The 14,811-nt window shown below is 40.6% G+C and overlaps 1 protein-coding gene across 10 annotated transcripts in view; it reads right to left on the bottom strand.

The window, feature by feature from the left end:
• STARD13 (StAR related lipid transfer domain containing 13) overlaps positions 1–14,811 on the bottom strand; it is a 513,073-nt gene that overhangs the window by 51,983 nt on the left and 446,279 nt on the right. For all 10 annotated transcript variants that reach the window (XM_087865194.1, XM_087865196.1, XM_087865195.1 and 7 more), the window contains 2 exons: positions 9,282–9,353; positions 6,386–6,467 (listed from right to left, as the gene is read on the bottom strand). In XM_087865194.1, coding sequence (XP_087721320.1) covers positions 6,386–6,467; positions 9,282–9,353 — 154 coding nt within the window. The remainder of the gene's footprint in view (positions 1–6,385; positions 6,468–9,281; positions 9,354–14,811) is intronic.

The raw sequence follows: 14,811 nt of genomic DNA, 5'->3' as shown, positions 1-14,811 counted from the left end.
TGCGGCAATTTGCCTTAAAGGTGACAAACATTGCAAGCTATTTTGACACCTTGGCTATTCCTACATTCTGATACAGTTAACAGTTCCAATTAGCTCATCTAGGTACTTAGATTTGCAATTAGCTTTTCATTACTCACAGGGGAAAATATTTTTCAACTAAGAGTTCAATCAAAGAGCATCAAAACAAAATTATAATTGAGGTTGCTAAAATAAGCAACTGCACTACTCTGATTTGCAGTTACAAATGTTTGCAGAGCCCCTACTATGTGCTGGCGCTGTCACAGTCGCAGAAGCAATGTAAGACATGCCTGCCAGCCTGGAAGTTCACACCTTCAGCACAAATAGCAAACCTGTCTAGTGTTCGAGACCTAAAAACAAGAGGCACACCTCTATGTACTCCAGGCCAGGCGTGGGTCTTCCTTGTCATTGATATCCTCAGTACGCTGTGTTTTTCCAGCCATTCGAAAATGCTGCCAGCAACTCACTACGTGTAATTAGGACCTAGGACACTGTCTGTCTACACAGGTGAGACACTTCCAGAAAACCAAAGGTGAGTAAAATTCTTGTCGCGGGTAACATTTGCAGGAGACGTTCAGCCCTCTTGTCTTCATCTGTCTACCTGGCAGAAGCTACCTGCCCTCTGGCTATGGCTCCCTTTATGAGTCTGCATTAGCTCAGCACTTCAAATATGCATTTGAGAAGTGTGGAGCCCACAAAGCTTTAAAATAAAACACGAGACCAACTCTATCACTGCGTCTGCAATGTACCCGTGAGAAAAGGGATAAAATCACAACCCCTTACTGCTCTCCAGGCATCAATCAGTATATACCATGTGAGTGGGTGAGTGTCTCATTAACCACTCATCTATCTCAAAGTTTTATAAGTGCAGTCATTCCCCTCAGGCTGGAGGTCTTCCTTCTGCTTGCTTTCCACTATTTGCTACATGGGATATCAGTGTCCTGGTGGAACTTGTCATGAAGGGAAAGAAGCTGCATACGGGTCCCCTTAGCCAAGCTACCTCCATGTCTGCCTCCGTACCGTGCCTGCTTCCTTTGACCCACCCTGCTGTGACTACTCCTTTGGCCTCTGTTTCACCCACCCCTCCTACGCCCCAAGAATCTCAGCTCGCACACTTCCAGCCAAACACTTTTCTTACTTAATAATATTTTTGGAGACACAGCTATCATAAGAATTATTCCAATTATAACAACCTCCTGCCACTCTCGCCATTTTTACCCGAGCTGGGCCCCTGTGAAGAACACTGTGGTGTCTGGCATCACCACATTTAGACATGTTTACGCAGCCATACCTTTCGGGGTATGTCTGCATGGATCCTGCTGTGGGCTGTGTCAGAGATGGGGCATGGGCCTGCAAAAGAAGCCTTCCTGATTTTTCTGGCTGACACTAACAGTATTATTCAGAACTCTTTAGATCTCTAAATGATTTCACATTCATGGTACTGGGTCATCTCTATAACATGTCTGAAAGGCATTTTATTTTTAAAGAGTAGACTTTGGGGGCAGTGCCTGGGTGGCTCAGTTGGTTACGTGTCTGCCTTCAGCTCAGGTTATGATCCCAGGATCCTGGGATGGAGCCCTGAGTCAGGCTCCCTGCAGAGCAGGGAGTCTGCTTGTCCCTCTCCCTCTGTCCCTCCCCCTGTTCATGTCTCTCTCCCTCTCCTTCCTTCTCTCTCTCTTAAATAAATTAAAAAATCTTAAAAAAAATAAAAAAAGAAAGAGTAGACTTTGATGGAAAAGTCCAGAATTTAGTCAGGGCATCTCAGATCACTAACAGCAGTAATTAGATAAGGATTTACTACCCACATGTATGAGATTCAAAGCTGGTCAGCCATGTCACCAGTGAACATAACTGCGCATTCAGAGACAGTGTTTGCCTCTGCAATCCTGACTTGAAAATATGTACTATAATTTTTATTCTTGGTTTACAATGTAATCCTTTATTTATATTTAGAAATAAAATTTTAGAAATCTATGATGAAGCTACTAGGAACTAATGAGTGAATTTAGATTGTAGGATACAAGAACAATATATAAAAAATTTACGTACTATTAATGAGCAACTGGAAATTGAAATGATAAAAAAATCTCTACTATCTTCAATAGCACCATAAAACATGAAATTCTTAAGTACATTTGAAGAAGTATAGTATCCATATGCTGAAAACTACGGGTCAGGTTCTGAAAAAAAAATCAAAGGACACCTAAATAAAAAAAAAAAAAACATACACTGTATTTATGAATCACAAGATTCAGTACTGTTAAGCTGTCAATTCTCCCCAAACTGATCTATGGGATTCAACATAATCCAAATCAACACTCCAGAGGATTTTTAAAATAGATATCAACAAGTTGTTTCTAAAATTTATATGAAACGATGGAGGAACTAGAATAGCCAAAATAATTCTGGAACAAAAGAACAAAGTTGGAGGACATACACTATTGGATTCCAAGACATACATAGAGCTAAGTAATCATGTGTTATATATTGATGAAAGATTAGACATACAGATAAATTGGAACAGAAGAGACAGTCCAGAAACAGACTTACACATTCATGGTCAATTGATTTACAGTGCAGGTGCAAAGGCAATTCAATGAAGAAAGTTAACCTTTTCAACATGGTGCCAAACCAATGGGATGCTGATGTGTAAAAATGAATCTTGACCCATACTTCGTACCTTATAAAAAATTAACTTTAGACAGACCATCAAATAAATGTAAAACATAAGTCTGAAATTTATAGAAGAAAACAAAGGAGAAAATAGTTGTGACCTTATGTTAGGCAAAAATTTCTTAGGGCTAAAAATACGGAAAAAATAGATAAACTGGATTTAGGCAAAATTTAAAACTTCTGTTCTGTGAAAGACACCGTTAAGAGATCGAAAAGACAAGGGGCACGTGGGTGGCTCAGTCAGTTAAGCACCTGCCTTTGGCTCAGGTTATGATCCCACTCAATAAATACTTCGGGAGCTGTTGTCTTGGAATTGAGCCCACGAGTTGGGCTCCCTGCTCAGTGGGGAGCCTGCTTCTCCCTCTCCCTTTGCTCCCCACCTCCGCTTGTGCTCATTCCCTCTCTCTCCCTCTCTCTCAAATGAATAAATAAAATCTTAAAAAAAAGAGAGAGAGAGAGAGAAAGAGAGAGAGAGAGAGATTGAAAGGACAAGCTACAAACTGGCAGAAAATATTTACAAAACCCATATCTAACAAAGGGTTTACTCTAAAGCATATAAGGAACTCTCAAAACTCAATGATAAGAAAACAATCAAATTTTGAAAAATGGGCAAAAGACTTGAACAAAGAAAATGCAGGTATAGCAAATAAGCTCATGAACAGATATTCGACATCATTACTCATTAGGAAATGAAAATTAAACTCATAATGAGATAACTCTAGACACCTATTAGAATGGCTAAAACCAAAACAAACAATATATGCCATGGGGATAACAGGTACAGCCTAGGGAATATAATCAACGGTATTGTAATAGCATTATATGGCGACAGAAGGGAGCTCTGCTTGTGAGAGCATAGCACAATGTAGAGACTTGTTGAGTCACAGTGTTGACCACGCGAAACTAATGTAACATTGTGTGTCCACTGTACCTCAATAAAATTAACAAAACAAAAACCGACAGCAGCAAGTGCTGGCAAAGATGTGGAGCAGCCAGAACTCTCATACATTGTTGGTGAAAATGCAAAATGATAGGATCACTTTTGAAATGTCTGGTGATTTCTTATAAAGTTAAAATATAGTTATCAAATGGACCCCACAATCCCCTTCCTAGGATTTTACCCAAAAGAAATGAAGACTTATGTTCACACAATATCTTGAATATGAAAATGTTTATCATTGCTTTAGAACCACCAAAACTGATGACTCAAATGTCCTTCAGCTGGTGAATGGACAAACTGCAGTACATCCGTACGATGCAATGCTGCTCAGTTTTGGTACTGACCGACCCACCAACGACATGGAGGAATCTTAAGTGTACTATACTAAGTAAAAGAAGTCAGGCTCAAAAGGCTACATATTGTTTCATTTCATTTATATGGTATTCTAGAAAAGGCAAAACTATAGGTACAAAAGCCAGATCAGTGGTGGCCAGGGGGGTGGGGTGGGGTGGGAGTAGGGTTAGAGGTTGATGCCAGAGGGGACCCAGGGAATTTTCGGGGGTGATGGAGCTGTTCTTCATATTGGTTGTGGTGGCAGTTACATGCTCAAAAACTGTTCACTCAAAATAGTAAATTTTACTTTATATATGTATATATACCTATATATGTATGTATATATGATGTTTTGATTTAAAGAAAGCATACATTTTGGGGCGCCTGGGTGGCTCAGTTGGTTAAGCGGCTGACTCTTGATTTTGGCTCAGGTCCTGGAATAAAGCCCCACGTAGGGCTCCATGCTCCACATGGAGTCTGCTTGAGGTTCTCGCTCTCTCTCTCCCCGCCCCTCCCCCTACTCATGCATGTGAGTGCTCTCTCTCTAAAATAAATAAAATAAAAATCTTAAAAAATTTTTTAAAAATTAAAAAAGAATACATAAATTTAAGACATTCAATGGAGAAAATAATAATGTAATATAATATAATTAAAATATAAAAATTCCTTTTTTTTTTAAGTCGGCTATAAAAATGCCCTTGGTTAAAACTAAGAGGGGAAAATTCAGAAGGAGGTGCTGATGGAACAGTTCTGGGTTGAGTGAACTCTTATGAGCAGGGAGATGCTCCTGCTTGGGTGCACCCCAGATACCCTGAAAACACTGGTTTTCCAATTCATTACCTTTAAAGAGTCACAATCAAACCATCCGTTTCTCTCATAAATGCTTGCAAATGGCATTTTGTGCTTATTTGTTTTCTAGCCCACATAGCCCTATAATCTGTGATTTGAAGAGTTCTTTGCTCTTCTACCCACTTAAGCAAACCTACAGTACTGTTTTCCTTAAACATTCAGATATCACTTCTTAATGCAAATCTATTTTCTCTTCACATAGGAACCACAGAGTGAATACAAAAATATGTATGCCTGAAGATTCAGGAAGATTAAGGTTATTTGCACACTATCCTAACATACACTGGTCTCTCCTATCTTGACAAAAGTTTTGCTCATCATTACTTTCTGATTAAACTACCATCTTTCTATGTCAATGCAGAATGTGCTAGAAAGAACACTGGATTGCAAATTTTAAGTACTGCATTTTTTCAAGTTTCTAATTTTTTTTTTTTTAAAGATTTTATTTATTTATTCGACAGAGACAGAGACAGCCAGCGAGAGAGGGAACACAAGCAGGGGGAGTGGGAGAGGAAGAAGCAGGCTCATAGCGGAGGAGCCTGATGTGGGGCTCGATCCCATAACGCCGGGATCACGCCCTGAGCCGAAGGCAGACGCTTAACCGCTGTGCCACCCAGGCGCCCCTGTTTTGTTTTGTTTTTAAGGAATCTCTACACCCAGTGTGGGGTTTGAACTCACAACTTTGAGTCAAAAGTTGCACGCTCCACTGACTGAGCCAGCCAGGTGCCCTGAAGTACTACGTTTTAAGGTCAGTTCAGCCCATAACTAGCTGTGTGGCCGCGGAAAAATGACTCACCGCGTAACTAATATTTATCTCCAGCCCTGACCTCTCTCCAGGGCTTTAGTTAGGAAACTTCAAATTTCTACAGACACGTACAGTCTCTCATGCAGCACTTAATTGTTCCTGGATTTTCCTATCACTCAGATTACAACTGTTACTTATTTGTTCCTATTTTCATGCTTTATTTCTTCAACTAGATTTCTCCAACCAGATTATAAATTCTTGGAGGGGAGGGAAGTACTCATATGCATCTTTGTTTCTATCCAGCATCTATCACCTAACAAAGGCCTAAATATCCCAGGTTGCTGATATAATTACTTGAGCTTACATATTTTAGTTTGCTGATATAATCACTTGCCTTTGCAAAAAATACAGCCAAGTTTGACATACTCATGGAGTTTTTCAGGGCCTTCTCGGGCCCTCATGCTGTGACCTCCCCTGCTGCCTCCTTCCACTAACCCACCCCTGACCCCAATCACCACAGTCTATAGCTTCGTCTTAATCTAGTTTGTTCATAGCACTGAACACTCTCTGAGATAACTTCTCCCTCTCCTTCTCTTTCTCTCACTGACTCTTTTTCCTCAATCTATTTTCTGAAGCCTCCGACTAGGATTTAAGCTCCATAAAACCAGGGTCCAATCATGCTTACTGTGGCATACTTAGAACTTGGACCCAGGCCTGGTACAGAGTAGGCACTCAATAAATACTTAGGGAGCTGTTGACTTGCCCCGCAATACAGTGATACCTGTTGGAGACTGCACAATTGAAAGTAACACAATCACACGACTTACCTGTAAAGAGGTTCTACAAGGTCCTTTTCAAGAAAATCATGATCATTCTTGACAGCCACAATGTTGATGGGAAATTGGGAATCTGAAAAGAGAGAGAAACAGAGACGTTTTTGCATCTCGTTTTTATCTGAATAGGCACCAATATCTTTTGACCACCACATTTCAGTACACAGGACTGATCTTGGCAGTTACTCCCCCACTGATGGATGTGTTGGTAATGTTTAAAATAGTAGGCAGTTTTATTTTTATCAAAGAAATGCTCTTCAGGATACAAAAGAAGTATGAAATATGAGAATAACCAAGTGTTTGCCCTTGGATAGGATCGAATACTCGGTGCCTGTATTGTGGTAGTCCAGCATAAATGCAGACATTTGCCTCTGTGAAGAGCTTTTATACTCTCACTGTCCACCTAACGTCACTGACTCTTATCTTGATCAGTTCATGAAATACTCAGTTTGGCATATTTTTTTTTTTCGGAAAGGAAATGTCCAAAAATACCCAAAGCTCAATGGCCCCAAATGTGTACTTTTGTAGCAAAATCTTGAGTCTCTTTAGATTATCAGCAAAATATTCAAACAACTGACTCTATCCAAAGAGAATAGATTCCAACATCATGACTTTTCTCCCACAGACTATTCCGGCCAACTTTGGAGGTCAAGGGCAATCCTCAAGATGCAGTGTTCATTTTAGGTACCTTATTCATGGAGGGAAAAATTTAGAGATCATTCTAATAGAGGCTATAGTCAAATCTAACAGACAATGTCAATTCATTATCATCATCCTGCCAGTCTTCCTCTTTCTCATTTTATATTTTGCATTGCCGGTCATAATAAATCCAAAGGTATCTAAACCTTAATGTGAGTTGGAAACAGAAACAACATCTTTTGGTGATAAAAGTAACGTGAGTGCATTCCAGATGGTGCCAGAATGAAGACTGTCTTGTTCTGCTAGAGAGGGAGTGTGTGTAATAATGAGAAACAGAGACACCAAAGCCCAGCTACCTCGGCTTTGAGTCTTACACTGCTAATATCTAGCTGTAGAACTGGGGGCAACTTATCTAACCTCTCTTGAGCCTGTGTTTCCCCATCTGTAAAATGGGGATGATGATAATTATAATATTTACCCTGTGGTATTGAGAATATTTGATGAATAGCATAGGTAAAGTACTTTCAACAGAACCTGGCACATAGTAGGCTCTATACTATTTGATCTTTCTTATTATGTTTATTCAATGCATATGGCTTAAACACAATTTAACAGGCACCTTTTACTTACAGCAGATTTTTTTTTCTTTAGAAAGGAAATTTCCAAAAATAACCAAAGCTCAATGGCCTCCAATGTTATCTTTTGTAGCAAAATCTTGAGTCACTTTAGAGTATCAGCAAAATATTCAAACAATTGATTCTATCTAAAGAGAAGACATTTACTTTACCTCTTAGCCATTTGTAGACAGTTCCGTTTAAATTGCATAGTACTGTGAGCTTACAAAGAGAGTTCACAGGACAGGAAAAAAGTCACTGCGTTATGGCTCAAGAGACTGATTTTAATTCTGATTCCTCCACCTTTTAATGTTGGAAAAGTCATGTAACCTCTTCCGGCCTCTCTCTCGTAATCAGGAAGTTGGTGGTGGGGCATGGGAGCAGGGTGGCTTAGACCAAAATTATAAAGCCCTCCTTGCCTACAAGGCCACGGTTTATCAAACTTGTGTCAGAGATTCTAGACTTCAAAGCACATTCCGAGATATACCTTCCTTTGTCCTTAGGGAATTGAAGTTAGAGAACTAGAAACAAGTGCTTTGTTTTTTAAAATATAAAACTGAGCTTAGGTGAATGAGTGAGATTCACCAGTGACTGCAGGTGAATTTTATCGATTCTTCCTACACACATTTTATGACATCAGGAAGAGAACTCGATGCTGCTTCGTGTGCTAGATATCCTTTTTTAGCCCTACAGACCCACTCTCCACTTTTCTATACCCTGCTTTGTGCCGAGGACCACCCGTGTGGATGGCCTTCAAAGGGGATCCGTGTCCTCTGGCTTCCTTTCGTGTTTGGCCAATGGGAAGCTCTGTGGAGACGGAGGGAGGAAGGAGTTCGAGGTCAGGGTATTTACCTTCCTGGTTCTCACCCACTGCCATCTGTGTCCTCTGCTCGAAGGATCCTCTCTTGTTCTGGGTTCTGGCACCCTCTCCCTCTGCCCATCCCTTTGGGCCTATGGCAGTGGCAGCTCGGCTGCTATGAGCTCTGGGCACCTGGACTGTTCTTCAGGGTTTCTCATATCCTGCCCACATCTTTGTAATAAACATATTTAGAAATAAATCCTCCTCAGATTATCTTGAGTGTGCCGTCTGCTTACTGTTGGGATCCTGATTCACTACAGATAAGGACGATCCAAGGAGGAGGCAGAATTGATTATAATTTGGCACAGCATAGGGAATACGGTGACTGACACCACAATAACATTGCACGGTGATGGTGGTGACCACACTTAGTGTGGCGAGCACCACACAACGTACAGAACTGTCGAATCACTGTGGTGTGCACCCGAAACCGACGTAACACTGTCAATTATGCTTCCACAGTAACGGCAATAATGAAAGCCACCGATGGTAGAACTTTGGAAGGAAGAGGCAGAGGTGGGACTGGCGGTGAAGAGAGGAGAAGCAGAAAGTAAAGAAGTGAGAAGCAGTGTCGAGCAGAAAGTCAGGTAGGCCTGGGCAGCAATACTCATGTCTAGACTGGCATCAGTCTAAGCCCTGGGATTACAGACACTGAGGGAAAGGGACAGCGAAGAAAAATGGATGAGAAGAGACTTGGAAGTCAAAGTACACCACAGGGTATGTGAGGCTCGTTTCGGGTTAATTCTCTTTATAAAGAGTGAAGGGAAGGCCAGCTTACCCTCATACAACTGAGCGTATTGTGGGAACCCAGCAGCACGGAGCCAGTCGCATGCTTCCTTCGCCTCAATTTCTGAAAAATACAAGAAAGGGAAATGCATGAGTCCAATGGCCACACACTAGCACTCTACCTTAATCAGGAAGAAACTGGTGAGCATTGTACAAGTTACTACAAAGCAAAATTGTTCTCAGGTAAGTCTGCATAAGTAGGCCTACCAGAAATGGGGGTAAAATGAGCAGGTATCACAAAGGTACTTAGGTGTCTATTCAGATTATTGTCTAACGTCGATCCACAAGTATTTAGGTAATAACAAAACCACAGATGACAGAACACAAAGGCTGAGTTTCAGGAGGGAAAAATGTCTTATTTATACACCAGGGAACCAGGGGGCTACAGAGAAGGAGGAAATACTTTCTTATGATCCTTTTTTTTTTTTTTAAGAATTTTTTTTTAGCTTTCAAAGATAAGGCTAAGAATACTTATCCAACATTCTTTTATTCTTTTTTTATAATAATAACTTTTTATTATATTGTAAGTCGCCATACAGTACATCCCTGGTTTTTGATATAAAGTTTGATGATTCATTACTTGCATATAACACCCAGTGCACCATGCAATATGTTCCCTCCTTACTACCCATCACCAGCCTATCCCATTCTTTTATTCTTTCACTCTTGGGATAATGAAAGAAAGAATACAACTGGATGGTCTATGAAAATGTATTTTCTCATGAAGAAAGGTATCACAAAAATCCAGTGTATTGTTATTTCTCTAATTTTTCTAACGGCTTTAATTCCCAATGCCTTCTCACAAGATGTTCATTCAAGCACATTAGAATGGTTTCAAGCTGCAGACGACAGCATGGAAAAGCAAAGCTGGTTATCCGGAACTGAGGCGAGTTTGATGGGGCTGCTAGAATCTCTGAGGGCTGAACCCAAAAGGTTGATATGTCCTTTGGGTGACCACTCCGCTGTGGACGTACCAACAACACACGGGACCACCTGCTTGGAGAAGCTGTGGAGTGAGATGGGAGGAGTCTACAGTATGTGAACCAGGTCACTTTTTGACCTTGTGAATCCTGGATCATTTCCCAACCACAACTCTGTTAGATAAATATGAATGCAAGGGAAAAGAAGTTCATCTGTCAAAAGTCCAGTTTCTCCAAACAAAATTAAACAGCCTATTACAACGGGTCTCTACCCAGTCCCCTTCCTCTGCTGTTGGGATGGAGCCCGATCAGATCACTGTATTTCCATTTACTCGGATGTTCATTTCTCCCCATAGCAAAAGCTGGAGAGTACAGGGTGTTCTTGGGACAACCGCAAAAAACGATCCACACTAACACTGGCTCTGGGGCTGAGCCTGTATCCCTGCAGTGAAAGCACAATGTCTGTGCACTGAATTCAGGGAAACAATGTCTGTGCAGCATAATGTTTAATGTGACAGAGCTATCTGCTGTATGTTAGGTAAACAGACCAAAGACCAGATCTTGCACAGGCCCCAAAGGGAAGAGAAACACTTTCAGCCCCGTCCCACTGATCTGGTTGAACATGGATTGAGATTTGTCATTGAATCCAGGGAAGCAAGCCTGTGGTGGTCCCTATCCCAGAGTGACCACTTCCTCTGGCATCCCCTAGTCCACTGTAAGTTCAGTGATTGACAATTCTAAATCTTGCGTTTTTTGTCTGGCATGAGGGTTTTTTACATAATTGTTACCAGCACAGACCTAATATGTACTCATTCCTGCCATGCAGGCATCATTCAGAAATACCCGGGGCACCCAGCTGGAAATAAAAGCTCTGGAAAGCATTTCTCTTAGGAGGGGTGTCTCTGAGATCCACAAGTGCGGTTCAAAACGGACGTTCTGCTGAACTGTACCGTATTAGCTAATGTGGGCCTTCTCTTTGAAAGGGTGAAGGCCAATTCCTGTATGGCTTGAGTCCTATTTAGTACTCCTCTGAGAGTCCTTATATGAAGGCTTTCGCTTTGAAAATCACACACGTATTTCAGGGGAAGTAGGAAATGCACATTCTGACCTTAACACGTGGCAAATGCGGCGCGTTTCTACTGAGTCATAGATAGACTGCTGCCTTCTAGATTTTCAAGCTTCAGATTTGCTTTCTCTTTCAATATAATACAGCGGTTAGTAAGGAGGAAATATTTAATTTCTTGGTATTCTCTACACCTAATTATGAGCCAGCGAGGCTTTTTTTTTTTAAATTTAATTTATCTATTTGAGAGAGAGAGCGCTGGAGCAGGGGGAGTGGCAGAGGGAGAGGCTGTGTCAGGCTCTGCACTCAGCACAGAGTCTGCTTGAAATTCTCTCTCCCTCTGTGTCTCCCCCCTTGTGCACGTCTGAGCGTGCGCGCTCTCACTCTCTCTCTCAAATAAATAAAATCTTGAAAAAAAAATTAAAAGCTTCTCTAGATCACTTCATTTTTTCACAAGAGCAACAAAGATAATGAACTGAAATTCTATGCATATGTAAATTTGAATAATCAAATCTTCACCAGAATCCAGCTAAATCAAATCCTCAAATAGGCTGATTTTTAAAATGGGTAGGCATTTAGCTTTTAAGTCTCAGACTCAAATACAACAAAAACTGCAATTAGTAAATAATAAATGAGATGAAACCACATCCCAGCCGTGGTGGATGGTTCCTCGCCATCACTCTCCTACACCCTTTCTATTTCTGAAAGTCTCTTAAATATTCCCCGTGCTCTAGCTGTAGGCCCAGCACCTTGATATCTCAATCTAAGGGCAAAACAAACTCTTGTTTACCACCTACTGACAAAGCAATCAAACAAAATAATCACACGTACCTAACTGCTATCAAATTTGACAATCACGTTGAGTTGGAGGAAAAAAAGAGCCTTATGATTTCTACTGAGTGAGTCTCCACAGCCCTAATACCCATCAGCCGAATGCTACTGGTTTCCCCACAGCGTATTACATTTGGAGTGGCCAAATGCTTACAGAATTAAAAAGGAATCTTTATTGCCGGTGTCATCATTACACCAAGATCCATCTACATGACATCTGAGGAGAGTGAAAATCTTTTTACTGCGCTCTTACTGGCTAGCATAATATTCTGTGAAAGCTTTAGGGGCCATTCAAATCACATTTCTGCAGTTTTATTTGTTCTCTATTTGCAACCCATACCTGCCCTATAGCAGCTCCAGGGCCACGAGGCAAAGCTTCAAGTTGCTGCCAAGTCCGTAGAAAACCTAAGTGTGGGGTAGAACAGGAGAATGCCTTTGGACAGACTGGCCTGCCGATCTCTACTGTGGTTACCACACTCCATGACCTGAGAAAATTCAACCCGTTTGATTCCATAGCATGACAGGATTTCATTTGAATTTCTGTAATTATTATATGTAAAAATCATGTCTCTTAAATTCTGTAGTGGGTACCTGTTTTTGCCTGCCCAACATCCTTCCCCACGTCTTCAGATAATAGAAGCTCTTTATGTTCAAAGCCTCTATTTGGTTTAGGTGGGGTTGACACTTGTGGTCACCCTGACCACATTCCTTGGCCCTATCACCACCACCCAAATGGGCATGACCTATTTCTGAAGAACAGCTGATTCCCCTTAAGTTCAGGGAGACCAAGGAGCTTTGGGATCTTAAATGAACAGTTGTTTGGAGGCTGAAATCAACTAGTTGAAGAGGGAGATACCCAGTTTTTCAATTGATAGCTTGCTCTGCACAAAAACCAAGCAAACCTTTTCACTCAATAAATCCAGAAGATGGTTTGGCATTAGGCATGCTCTTCTGCCACACGTCTGTGACTCTACTTGAGGGAAAGTCACACACTCTGCCTCAGCTGCCTTTCCTACATGCTTCGGACATGATGCGGCCTCTGTTGAGAGACAGATGTGTAGAGGGAGGAGGCCTCCCTGGGTGCCTCAGGAGCTGCACATCAATGGGCATGGGAACAAAGTCATCGTGGAAACTAACTACAGCCTGTACACTGGTTCTCAAGAGTATTATATTCTTTCTTAATTACACATGCTCAGTGTTGAAAACCTATAAAAACCACTAAGGGCACAATGAAGGAAAAAAGTCAACTCCTAACCCATTACCAACACGTAATTCAATAGATGTTACTTATCAAAATGGTAATCATTGTAGTATCTTTGGTTGACTACCTTTTTCACATAATAATACACTGTGAATATTTCCCCATATAATGATATTGTTGATAAAAATGGGAAATTTAGTTTGTTTTCAGAAGGATGCTTATTTTTTAAATACTTGATTTTTGAATAATGCCAATTGTTAATCACTGCTGGGAAGTTTTAAAATCAAGGTAGCCAAGAGAAAACAGTTCAGCAGGACTTCAACACAGACTAGTTGCGGAAAGGCTGGAAGTCTTCGTGAGTAAAGAGATTTACAAGCTGTTTCTTTAAAGAAATATCCTATAGTGATGTTTGGATAGTCAGGTGGATAAGATTCTGGAGGGTTCCAGTCAAGTAAGCAGCAGATTTGCTGCCCAGGTTGGCAGGCCTCCTCTCATGTTACAATCTCATTGAATTTTTAAACTGGTGTTTCTTCAGTGCTTGGGAACAGTGTGTTCTCCCAGCTAAGCATTTGAAGTACATTTTTTGGTTTCCATTATTCTCGGCACAGCAAATACTTTTTCCATAGCTAACTTAAAGGAGTACTATTCTTTTTAAATGAGCAAAAATTTAAATTAGGGCCAAATTAAATTTTATTATTATCAGAAAGTTAACTGGCCAGAAGGAACCTGGTCTACCGTGAAAAGTTTATGAAATCATTACATACAGGCATATGTATTTATGTTGTTCTTACAAATCTCCTGGAATTTCAATGGTCACACTGGCTCCAATTTAAGTAGGTCTTCTTTCTTAAATGTTCATTAAAATACTCGAGAGAAGTGGGGGAAAAAAGACATCATGGGTCTCCATGTGATTTAGAAGAGTAGGTGCTTTGTTTTTTTCATTTAAACTGGCGAACATGGTGGGCACCCTGTCTCTGAAAGATTATGGGTGACTCAACCACCACAAGATGTCTGCAGTGGATGCAATTAACACTATTAAAGTATATCAAAGGTATTAACATTTCAACACACTCATGGTTGTTGGCTTAGGGTAATTTATATGGCTGAGTTAACTTCATTATTAGTGTACTACGTTAGACGAATGACTCTTTTGTCTTCAGATGGAATTTCTCAAGTGAAGTCCCTATTTATTGAAGGTGTATTTAGTTGGCCATACACTAGGCTAGCTTTGTTAAAACCAATGCGAGAGTATCCATCCCATCTAGAGATAGATATGAATGATGCAATAATTAACATTATATAGAACTATACACTACCACCACAATCCTTCTCCCAAGAGTGCTTTATAACCCCAATCACAGGTGCAGGATGAAGCAGCAAATTTCACAGTAATAAGAAACTGATTTACATTGTGCATCATGGCGACAGGATACCTCTTTTTTGCACTCTTTGAATTATTATAATAAGTTTATTGTGATTGTAAAAGGCCTGTATAAGTCTTAAATGT

Source organism: Ursus americanus, chromosome 10, assembly GCF_024610735.1.
Source record: "Ursus americanus isolate L20-20 chromosome 10, mUrsAme1.1.p, whole genome shotgun sequence".
In the NCBI taxonomy this organism is placed as follows: Eukaryota; Metazoa; Chordata; class Mammalia; order Carnivora; family Ursidae; genus Ursus; species Ursus americanus.
This window is presented reverse-complemented; position numbering and strand designations above follow the sequence as displayed.